Source organism: Myxocyprinus asiaticus, chromosome 29, assembly GCF_019703515.2.
Source record: "Myxocyprinus asiaticus isolate MX2 ecotype Aquarium Trade chromosome 29, UBuf_Myxa_2, whole genome shotgun sequence".
Taxonomy (NCBI): Eukaryota; Metazoa; Chordata; class Actinopteri; order Cypriniformes; family Catostomidae; genus Myxocyprinus; species Myxocyprinus asiaticus.
The window spans coordinates 8,826,273-8,838,947 of NC_059372.1; the positions used below are offsets into that span (position 1 = coordinate 8,826,273).

General features: G+C 38.0%; 1 protein-coding gene across 1 annotated transcript; it reads left to right on the top strand.

Annotated features, from left to right (window-relative positions):
- The first annotated feature begins 1,043 nt into the window (after positions 1-1,043).
- Positions 1,044-7,884, top strand: LOC127420111 (protein-glutamine gamma-glutamyltransferase K-like). Its single transcript, XM_051662112.1, has 14 exons — positions 1,044-1,211; positions 1,883-2,079; positions 2,170-2,361; positions 2,467-2,718; positions 3,008-3,126; positions 3,245-3,352; positions 3,462-3,639; positions 3,733-3,871; positions 4,049-4,241; positions 4,333-4,486; positions 4,975-5,259; positions 5,521-5,681; positions 6,956-7,092; positions 7,304-7,884. The coding sequence occupies exons 2-14, from the start codon at positions 1,884-1,886 to the stop codon at positions 7,446-7,448; spliced, it is 2,259 nt and encodes a 752-aa protein (XP_051518072.1). The 5' UTR covers positions 1,044-1,211; position 1,883; the 3' UTR covers positions 7,449-7,884.
- The last annotated feature ends 4,791 nt before the right edge of the window (positions 7,885-12,675 follow it).

Here is a 12,675-nt window from a genome sequence, read left to right on the forward strand (position 1 = left end):
ATAAGTGACTTGAAAACCATGTCATGCCAGTAACAGCCAGTAGATGGTTGAAGCCACCTACAGTGTAGTCTGAATTGTTGTAACCTAATTTTATATTTTATCACAAGATATGCATGTTCTCCACTGTGAGTGTTTTATCATCTCAACCCTTCATTTCTGAGTGTGTATGTTTAGCATTGTGGCTGATTTATTGGTTTTATTTGACAAATAATAAAAAAAAATGTGTTATAGTCTCACCAGTTCATTCTTGTGTGTATGTAAGTATTTGTGTGTGAGTGGGTGAATATATTTTGCACTGAGGATGTTTTAGAGTCTCACCCTGTTATTTCAGTCAGTTTCTTTTCTTTTTTTTTTTTTTTTTTTTGTGGCTGATTTATTGACTGCATTTGACAGATAAAAAATTAAAATTGCTCTGCTTTTCATCTTTCCCATTCACTTTCAATGGTCGGTCAATTTTGACCGTGAATACCAAAGGTGACGGCTTTTTTTTTACGACCACTTAGACTTCGAATCGAATCAAGCCCATTTTTTTTTTTTTTTTACATTTTTTATTATTTCTTATGTTCAGATGGCAAATGGAGGAAAAGTCACCAAGTCTCATACTGCTCAGATAAAGGTAACCATTTTTATTACATTTGGAGAAAAAACAAATAATAGGTAAAAAATGACAATAACATAGGAGGGTTAAAATACTCATAATAACACACTTTAACACTAACCTAACCCTACATATTAATACACGGAAGCAGGTCAGCCTTTTAAAGAAGTTGAATGAGAGATGTGTCCTAATTTCAGTGATGTTGTAATATGATGTCAGTGCTTTTAAATGTTTACAAATGATGCCTTTAATACATAATAGTGAATCTTTGAATAAATAATTTAAAAAACTTGTGTGGTCCCTTCCAGTCCAGAGAAATACCTCTACAATGTACATTTATCACATTAATCCTCTTAATCAGACAACGTGTATTAAAGTAATTATCTCTTTAAAACAATTTGGGACTCACCCTGTATTATTTTCTCCCTCTAATGAGATGACAATTCTTTACAATTTTCAGCTATGAGCTGTGGATGGGGTGGATATGCATAAGAAGTGAATATATACCAGGACTCTGCCGAAGAAACAGTCGAATGAAATAAGAGCTTGTGCCAGCAAGATCTATTTTTTTCTCTTCATTTAATTCAAGTCCTCTGGGTTAAATACGTTTCATGTAAGTTATCAACTCAAACATTTTTGTAAGCTTGTTGTCTAAACTAATTTGTGCATATACATTGCTTTAAGTAAACAGGCATCCATATTTTATAGGTTGTGTTTGTATAGCAGGAGTTGTTAAGAAACCTTTTTTTTTTTGTAAAGAGATTTTGTAAAGAGATATTCTGTGCATTTATCTGTAATTAGTAAATACTGATGTTGTACCTAATTAAATGTCTTCAATGAGGCAAGAGTGACTCTAATATAGAGTATACTGGTTGGATTAACAGTAAAAAGGCCTGGTTCAAAATTTAGTCTATTTAATCAGCAAAATAGGAATTTGTAAAGTTTGAATGCAGCCCCTCCACAAGAAACCAGAAAGATATTAAGATGATCTTACCTGAATGTTCAGACAACTGAAGCTTCTGGAGAAATTGATGGATACCTCATTTATTTATTTCAATGTTTATGGTTAGGGTAAGGGTGAGGTTAGGGTAAGGTTAGGGTTAGGGTGAGACCGCAATGTTCTGGTAAAATGCCTGGAAATAGAGAAATTGTGAATGGATAGTGACTTGTGTGGACAACTTCGATTATGATTAATCACTAATGCCACTCATGTTTTATCCTTCTCTTTTGAACTCTCTCTCTCTCACACACACATGCACTTATGTTCTTTTCGTCATCAAACAGCATGTTTTTTGGAAAGTCAGCAATCAAAAACCTTTGCACTTTTGGCCGCGTCCCTGCCATTAAACTGTCAGAAGGCACACACTGCAAGTCAGTTTGCGAGAACTACCTAACATCATGCCATGATTACGATCTGAAAGGCGTTGTCATCAAGGATTTTGCAGATGAATGCAAAGGCATACAAGCTTGTGGAAGCAATGGTAAGAGTTTGCTTGACAGGACTTTTTTAAGAATTCTTCTATACTTTGGCAATGCAATTAATTGTTTTCTGCATTTTTTATTTTTCTCAGATTCAATACTGCAGGTATGTTCTATTGACCTGATTAAATGCAGGAAAGGACCAAATCGACAGGAGCATCACACAAATTATTATCTTAGTGATCATCTCATCGTTCGTAGAGGACTGTCTTTTCACATGTGGGTCGAGCTGTCTCGACCTTTTGTTCCAAATAGAGATAAACTTCACCTGGAGCTGAAACTAGGTCAGTTATGGCTTTTTTTTGCTGCAAAGTGTACTGTACTTTTGCTGTTTTCTTCTTCAGTGTGGTTCACAGGAAATTTTCTTTTTCTTTTTGTGTGTTTTACAGGTAACGTCCCATCACTACAGAATGGAACATATGTAATTGTTCCTGTAGTAGAAGAATTCAAGAAAGACTGCTGGGGGGCCAAGATTGTCGAACGCGAGCAAAACCGAATCAAGTTGTGTGTTAATTCCCTTCCAACCGCTGCTATCGGACGATACAACCTCACTGTTGTAACACACTGCCCAGGGGGCAGATATATTTCCCCATGCATCCCTGACAATGATATTTTCATGCTGTTCAACCCCTGGTGTAGAGGTATGTATTATAAAATAAATATTAAAAACATGGGTGTTGGTTGGGGTTAAATGGAAAAAGATACCGTACTTATATCGTACTTGTATTTCATTAGACTTTTAAATGAGCTCTGAAACCCTCAACTATGTTCAGTAAATAATGTCCATGTTTGCCCAGGCTGGTTTTGTGCTGGTCTAGACAGTGCACAAGCATAGCCATGCTTTTCAGCAGCAAAAACCTATTCTTGACAGCAATGGCTACTCAATATATTTTTTTACAAATGTGACGAAATTTTCTGCCACTTTGTCAGATGACTGTGTGTACCTGGAGGATGACGTAGAGAGAACTGAGTATGTGCTGAATGACATGGGCAGAATCTACTATGGAACTAAGCAACAGATCGGCTGCAGAACATGGAACTTTGGCCAAGTAAGAGTGACACTATCATTCATACCTGAAAGAAAAAGCAACAATGAAGTGCTACAGACACAGTTTTCTATTGACTGCATGGTATTGTTTTGTAATCTCTATTTCGATGTTCTCTTAGTTTGATGAGGGAGTCTTGGCTGCATGTTTGTATGTGTTGGAAAGGAGTGGTGCCCCTTGCTCAGGATGGGGAAGCCCTGTTAATGTCGCCAGGGTTGCATCTGCCATGGTAAGTCTTCACCGTATTTAAGTCTAACAAACAGCCTTTATTTTGAGCATGGTAAATCTCAATGAAGAAAGATAATATTATAACACTTTCAACCATCTAACCTTGACAGGTTATTGCCAATGACGACTGTGGTGTGTTGATGGGTAACTGGTCGAATTGCTATAAAGGTGGGATTGCTCCAACAACCTGGTGTGGTAGCAGTGCTATCCTGAAGCAGTACCACAAAAGTGGGGGAATACCTGTCAAATATGGGCAGAGTTTGGTCTTCGCTGGAGTCACCAACACAAGTAAGAGTTTACATAAAAAGGGCAAGGGCAAAAAGTGTATAGAAAGTGATGTGGTTTATTTCACTTACGTTTTTTTCTTTTTCTCTTTCTTAGTGTTGAGATGTTTGGGTATTCCAACTCGTCCTGTCTCCAACTTTTTGTCGGCTCATGACACTGACGTTTGTTTGACGACAGACATTTATTTTGATGAGAAATTTGAGCTAATTGAGCACATGAACTGTAATCCAATCTGGTAAGACTCGCTGTTGTTTCTAGAAACCTGGTTCACTATTTGGATCTCTCAAATACTTATAAAGTTTTTTTCTCTTCATTTATATAGATTTGAGAGTTATTTTAAACATCACTCTCCAACTCTTCATTCCAATCACTCTTTGTTTCCCTCCCTTTCTTGCTTCCTCTCTTTGCGTAGGAACTTCCATGTGTGGAATGAGTCTTGGATGTCTCGTCCAGACCTGCCGTCTGGTTTAGGTGGTTGGCAGGTGGTTGATTCCACTCCTCAGGAGACCTGCCAGGGAATCTTGCACTGTGGTCCCACATCTGTTGCTGCAATCCGCAGCGGGCAGGTCTTCCTCAAGCATGACGCACCCTATCTTTTTGCAGAAGTACATTATTTCCTTCATTTCTAAGTCTCAGTACATAGATTTATATTATGGCTAATTGTTAGTACTACAGAAGTAATGTTTGGTGTTTCAGGTGAACAATGACAAGGTCTACTGGCAGCGGAGATGTGATGGGACCTTTGGCATTGTCCATGTTGACAAGAACGCTGTAGGTCACTGCATCAGCACCAAGGCTGTTGGCTCAGATCAACGTGTAGAGATCACTCACCTCTACAAGCATCCACTAGGTGAAAGCCCACACATACACAAACCTTAACTTGAAGGGCCAGTTCACCCCAAAATGAAAATTCTATCATCATTTACTCATTGAGAAGGATATAGCTGCAGGCAGAGCTCCAAAAAGGGGTGGGAGCACCAAACCGCCAGCAAGGATATAGGGAGCCCCTAACCTAACCATTTCCCTAAACCTAATCATGTGTGGAAGTGACTCCCCCCTTTTGGAGTTGGCACAACCCCCTCTTTGAGTAACCCCACCCCCTTCTGGAGTAACCCCACCCTCTTTTGGAGATTCTGCCCCCATATGGAGATCTCTGGCCTGCAGCTATACCTACCTGTACTAATTTTTATTTTGGGGTGAACTATCCTTCTAAAGCATCTGAAATTTAACAGTGACACATGGACAATGCAAGAATGGCATTTTCATGATATTTTAAGCATTAGCTTTCCTTTTAAATACATTTAAATCCATCTTCTCCCTCTCTATGACATTCATCAGATACAGATGAACAGCGTATTGCTTTGGAAACGGCCATTCGCCATGGCTCCAAGCGATGCATATCCCCATTGCCCTGTGCCAGGGACGTAAGTGTTAAAGTCACCATACAGGGAGAAGGACCATGTGTGGGCAAGGATGCTGTGCTTTCCATCGTTCTAAAGAACACATGCAACTCAACTCGAACCATCACGCTCTACAACCAGGTGGCAGCCACATACTACACTGGAGTTCACAAAGCGTTACTGAAGAAGGGCCAGATAAACATTGAGTTGAAGGCATGTGAGGGTACGTGATGACAGAAAGCTGATCAACAGCATACATATGACACAACAATACACAAGACAGTTGGTATAGTGTATTAGCATATGCTGATGAATGTGTTCTCAGTTCAAACCCTGACATTTTGGCTTCACGACTCCAATTCAACACTGGTCTGCAAAATAACTGAGCTTCAGAGGAGACCCAAGCAAGAGTCAATACTCTAAAAGAGACCAAAGAAACTAGTGACAATTGTAAGTTTTAATTGGTAATGTTTTCTTCCTATAGTCCAAACTCTACCATGGACCCTGCATTATGATGAGTATAAGGACCATATTGTAGACCAAGCGGCGCTGATGCTCAATCTCTTTGGACAAGTCACTGAGACTAGTCAGATTCTGGCCAAACAGTTTAACTTCAGACTGCGCACACCAGATCTTGTTATTACTGTGAGTTTAAATTACTGTTCTCTTTTGAACTCTAAAATAGTTAACATTAGAATGATTATGTTGATTACCAGATTACCAAATTAATCTACATGTTCTTTCTTTTCTTTAAAAAAGCAAAAATCTGGGTTACAGAGCGACTCTTACAATGTAAATGAATGGGGCCAATCTGTAAACGTTAAAATACCCACTGTTTCAAAAGTATAGCCACATCCCATAAACAATATACGTGTTAACATGATTTTAGTGTGATAAAATTGCCTATTAACCTTTTCTGTGTAAAGTCATATCAGATTTTACCACTTCATTGCCAAGGCATTGTAACGGCGTAAACTCTGGATCCAGGTGAATTACAATCTAAACAACATTACAGATCAAATAATACACAAGTTTTAATAGAAGAATTCAAGGTGCAATAAAAAAAGTCATTTTGAAACATACTTATATAATCATGAGCACTCACATGAGATGAAGTCTCCAGTTATATCAGTAACCTTATAAACGCCGTTTAAATCTACATGGGGAGGGTCCCCTCATGGGGGCTGCCATGTAAGGATCACATGACCAGCTGAATACTACTCACTTAAATCACAGTAACCACCCTTTTATTGGACATATTCACTCATGGATTAAATTAATCATGGCTGACTGTGAATAGTGAATTTCTACATTGCCGCTGGTAACTGAAAACTATTGCGTATGAATTATGCTGCATCCAGGCCTCTAGGTGTCAGCCCAAGCCCTGGACGGCATGCATAAAAAATTACTGAGTGCACCTTTTCTGTAAGTGTTTTTATAAGATTATAAACTTCACATTTCTGCCCCAGTTATTTCCATTGTAAATGCCTCATTGTAACCTCAATTTTTGCTTTTTTTATAGAAAAGGAGTCGAAAATAGTTTTTGTGGTAATCAACATTATGCCATAAATGCTGTCGATTGAACTTGTATTGAACCAGGAATATTCCTTTACCTCTTTTGAAAAAAGTCCTAAAATGTGTTCTGATTGTCTAATTCAGGGGTGTCAAACTCGGTTCCTGGAGGGCCACAGTCCAGCAGAATTTAGCTCCAACCCTAATTAAACACACCTGAAGCAACTAATCAAGGTCTTCAGGAGTGCTTGAAGATTACAAGGAGGCATTTTGGAGCAGGGCTGGAACTAAACTCTGCAGGGCTGTGGCCCTCTAGGAACTGAGTTTGACACCCCTGGTCTAATTGCTTATAGCTTTACATGTATATTTACTGTATATCCATGTTTGTATGTGATTTACCCTTTCAGCCTGTATGTGATGGCGTAGTGGGCAAAGAGATTGCAGTCAAAATCACATTCCAGAACCCACTGTCTTGCGCACTAAAGAACGTGATTTTCCGTATTGAAGGACTGGGGCTGCAGCATGCCAGAATGATTACCTATGGGTAAGATAGTACAGTATTATAATACAATACAATAGTTTATTAATTACATTATATCAGTACATTTATTTTCTCTGATTAAACTAAATGTATCTGATAAACACAATTTTGGACAAATGGAATGGGACATGTAATATGTGTTGTGTAGTTTCGTAAGTTGTGAAATAGCCTATACTGTATCTCTATTGCTCAATCCTGTCTCTCTCTTCTTCAGTGACATTGCAAGCCAGGCTACAGTGAATCTGATGGAGAGATTTATTCCTGTGCGGAGCGGCCCACAGAAACTTCTGGCATCACTCGACTGTCCTCAGTTGACTCAAGTGCATGGATTTGCCAACATCGCTGTCAAAAAACAGTGAAAGAAAGCACTCAAAGTAACTGTAACTAGGCCTATAAAAGTTTAAAGTTGTCAGTGAAAAGAAAGTGATGGGGATTGCATGTATCAATAAAACCTTTAAATGTGCTTAAATGTGCATGGTTTGTGATTGTGTTGTGGAATGTGAATGAAATGGATTGATTTAACTGTAATTAAACAACAGGCTGCACATGTTAAGTTTTGATCTCGGAGACTTGTTCTTTAAGGATATTATTGGTTTATTTATCTTTATCTCATTTATAATTATTTTAGGATATTGAATATGATTTTTTTCCATGGTTGAAGTGCTTATCTAATCTGATCACTAACTTTAATACTGTATTTTGAGATAATTACCTGCATTCCATGTAGCCTCAGCAGCATTAATAAAAAAATATTTCTGTTTACAAAAATCTGTCAGTTTTACATCATTCTAATGCGTCTGATGTTCTATAGTTCAACCCCATGGGTTTCAAAGAAGTTTATAGGTTTCTTCCAATGCAAGACATACAGTACAGTTGTTCATACAGAATATTACAGCTTTACTTTTGCATGCAAGAAATGACTACAGAAAGATCAGTCATGATCAATTAATAAGTGTCATTAATTGTTTTTATTGGTTATCTTTTCCCACAATATAGACACCTTTTTCATGCTGGCTAGTTCCAGTGAGCTCCATTCAGCGTTTGTTGTAACAAAACTTACTTGTGTCGGTTAACCCTTATGTTGTGTTGAACCGGGCGGCTTGTTTTTAACGTTTTTTTTTTTTTTACTTAATCCAACTGGAATAAAATTCCTTGACTTTGTTCACATATGGTATCTGAAAACACACACACACAAAATGGGATCATTTTTTTAAACTGTTTTACTCTTGTTGTGTTCCCAGTCAAAAATGACTGGCCATTGGAAATGAATGGATTAGACTAGAAAATACATAAATATTAAGTGATCAGGAGTATTCCAATCCTTTAGATTTACATTTATGCATTTGGCAGACACTTTTATCCAAAGCAACTTACAGTGCACTTACTACAGGGACAATCCCCCTGGAGCAACCTGGAATTAAGTGCCTTGCTCAAGGACACAATGGTGTGGGGATTGAACCAGCAACCTTCCGATTACCAGTCATGTGCTTTAGCCCACTACGCCACCACCACTTTAAATGAGCACATATGTGGATGTGTGTTTGAACACACAAAGTCCACGGACATATGCACACACACAACACACAACACACACACACACACACACACACACACACACTCAAAGTGTGAATTGTCTTTCCATGTACCCTCTTTGAGGAATATTTCAAGATCTATTTATCATATAGAATCGAGATAGTCTGTTGTAAGTTACAATATGTTGTTGTCTATGTTATATGTATGTTTCAGGAAGTAATATGGATAAACAAGACAAAACCACACTCATACACTAAAACTCCCTGCAGTTTGACCTCTGAGTGAAACAAACGCTCATTGCATTCTACAAATTGAGACCTTTCCAACAATATATAACATATCTCATCTTTTTTATGGCTTTACCAAATCTGAATATAATTGTTGTGATACTAATTTTGCAAATAATGAGAACAAAACAGTTCTTATTTGTCAGAATTATTAGGACCAGCTATATGCATTTTAAAGTTCAGATTCTAAGCTTTAAAAGGACACCTATTTTGTTCAGATCAATCAAGTGGTTATTAATTTATCATGTAATTATTATATATATATATATATATATATATATATATATATATATATATATATATATATATTGTTTTCTGCAGGGAGTGCCCCCTACTAGCCCAGTATGAGCTCAATATAATCTATCTAAAAACATGTTCAAAAAAGAAGTACAAAACCTGTCATAATTACTAAAAAAGAAGTTGATAAAAAGATCTAATGCAATATCTTGTGATAATATATGCAATATCAGAGATTTATAAACAATCTTAGTGGGCCGGTCATTTCTGACCAAGAATGCAAAATGTGTTAGCACAAAATGAACACAGCACAAGGGTAAAATCAATGGCAGCAACCACAGGGCTGAATTTTTATTGCTTTTAATGTACAGTTTATCTGAAATATTTTATCTAAACAACATTACCTCAGTATCTGATGATTTTCCAGGGATAATGAAACAAAGAAATAGTTTTATGTTATTTGACTGGATGAAAGCGTGCATTTGTGGGTTCAAGGGGGAGGAATGCATACCTGTGTAAGCAGCAGTTCAGAGTCTACAGAAGCTGCTTTTTTTACTAAAGTTCAGTTATGACAACTTCTTGAAAGATTTAGCATGTTAATGTGGTAATGATATGTTGATAGGATATTGGTCTTGGCAGACAAGATCCACTAAGCTGCTGCTGCATGGAATACAAGTATGGAAACTTGCTACTGCTACAACAATCACAGACATACTGTGTTAACATAAGCATGTGGACATGCTGCTGCACAATTAGAAGAACACAGGACATGCTACACCAAGCTTGTATGACATGATCCAGCACAATTAGACATAAATACAATCCCCAGTGTAGCAGAACTAGACAGGTGAAGCTGGGGAGGAGGAGGGTTTCAGAGAAAACTTTCGCAGCACGCTGCAGTGAAACCGATTTACTTGCAAACCGAGCAAATTTAAATGTTAGGCAAAGAGAGAATACACAAGTTGACTGGCTACCTGATTACAAGTCAAAGGACCTATCAGCTTACACCATGTGAGCTGATTTGCTTGACATATCACATGTGAGCGAGCTGACTGGATAACAGATAACAAGTTTAAAGAACCTAACCTGAACTTGGTCATAAATGCAAAAATACTAAAACAATGGTACATTTATTTCTAAAGAAACTACCATGTACATTAAGGACTTTGCATAATAAACAAAGATAGCCTGATGTTTGCATTGTTAATAACAAATTATAGTTCTCTTCATTGCATGTTGTACACTCTTAACATACAAACCAGCAATTGCATTACATTTAAAATCCAAACAGGAAATGAGCATGATGCAAACGCGTCATCAATTAAAACACCTTGAGTTTGCAATGTTTATTCCTCAGAGAATAACTTGAGCGTTCTGCAGCTCCTCATTTTTCCTCATAGACGGTAACACTTTACCTGAAAATCTGGTGCAAACATCTGAAACTAAAGTCACGTTTCATAAAAACTCATTACTGTACAAACGTGTTTATACATCTTAAATAAGAATACTGTACTTGTAAAAACAATGTCTTATTATTATTGCTGTTGTTGTTGTATACATGAATAAAAGCAGAAATCTGACAAAAAATTATAAGACATCTTTTGGGCTGCTAACTTAGCAATTAGCTAGAAGCCTCTACAGAGCATCTACTGACTAAAAAGTGTAGGTAACATAAAATATCTTGTATTGTCCCTGCAAAATAGACAAACTGTGCAGGACAATGAACTGTGATTTGATCTGTTACTTAGTGATGTGCTTGTGTTCTGCGTCTCGTTATAATTTCTCTTGTTTTGAATGTTGATATTCCAGTAGAGCAGAGAGTAGGAATAATCCTACTAATAAATCCCTGTTTCACTTAGTGGAAGGTTTGACCTCAAAGAATTAGCCAGAGCAGCCCCACCTCCCTCTCTTAAAACAGGCAAAATACAACACACACCTAAAACAGCAGGTTTGAGAAATGAGTTAAGTGAATAGCAGATATGTCCAGTCAACATTCTTTTAAATGTTGATTAATAATGCCTGCTATAATGAACAAGAACGAAAATCGAAAATTTTAAGATAATGCGATCTCCTCCTGTAAACCGGTGCTGCTCTAATTAATGTCACACATTATTAAGGGATTATGTATAATGGCAATAGATCATAGGATGATAATTTGAGAGACTGAAACACTGCAGAATGATTATCTATTAGACTAAGACACTGACTAAAGTATTGTATTAATTATATTCTGTTATTATGTAGTAATTCGGGAGATTATAAAACTGCTTAACATTTATTACATAGACAATCTCCTTAGTGCAACCAAGTTTTTCAAAAGCTCATGAATTTACTCCTTGTGAGTTTTGCACCTGCTCCTATGCCACACCACCCCATATTATTTTAATTTTCACTGATTGAATAAAATTGCAAATGTCAGATAAACATAACTGAAATGCATTATATGCTGTCATGTAATTTTAGTGGTTATCTAATAATTATAATGAGCCCGACAGAGACATTTATTCCCATCCATCACAGCACATGTACATTTTGGGCATTTCTTAACTTACCCATGTGCATTTATTAACTAGTGTTACCAACATAAACATCAAATAGACGAATCAACAAACAGATATAAAGGTACAATACTTCCGGGGCTGAATACACCAGCCAAACACTGTTGCCATTGAGATGAATAGGAATACTATTCGATAACTCTTTCTCTCTCTTGGGGGCGACCTGGTCTGTAAAAACTAGCCTAAAAAATGTCACTGTATTCTGGAATTAAGCCCCAAAAACTGCAAACCGTGAATGCCCATATTTATAAGCGACTTTATGAGAAAACAAGCCCTTATAATGAGCAGACATGTGTTACGGTGGCCAGCTGAAAGATAGCTGTGCAATGTGTATAAACCTCTCTCTCCTGACCTCAAGAGGTGCACTAGCGACTGATGTTAGAGGCTGTAACCTTTAGCCTCCTTGTTAGCACACCCTCCGCCCATGCCAGAGATGCTGGTTCGAGTCCCGTACGGAGCGATTAGAACAGAAGCGTCACAGTGGTGCCATGACCCGGATGGGAGTGAGGAGGTTTAGGGGGGTGAGTGTAACAGTGGCCAGCTGAAAGATAGCTGTGCAATGTGTATAAACCTCACCCTCCTGACCTCAAGAGGTGCACTAGCAACTGACGCTGTAGCCTTTAGCCTCCTTGTTAGCACACCCTCCTCCCATGCCGGAGATGCCAGTTCGAGTCCCATACGGAGCGGTTAGAACAGTAGCATCACAATGGTGCCGTGACCCGGATGGAAGTGAAGAAGTTTAGGGGAGTGAGTGTAACAGTGGCCAGCTGATAGATAGCTGTGCAATGTGTATAAACCTCACCCTCCTGACCTCAAGAGGTGCACTAGCAACTGACGCTAGAGGCTGTAACCTTTAGCCTCCTTGTTATTGCAACCACCTCCCATGCCGGAGACGCCGGTTCGAGTCCCGTACGGAGCGGGTAGAACAGGAGTGTCACACATGGTAACACTGGTGGTTAGAGACCATTAGA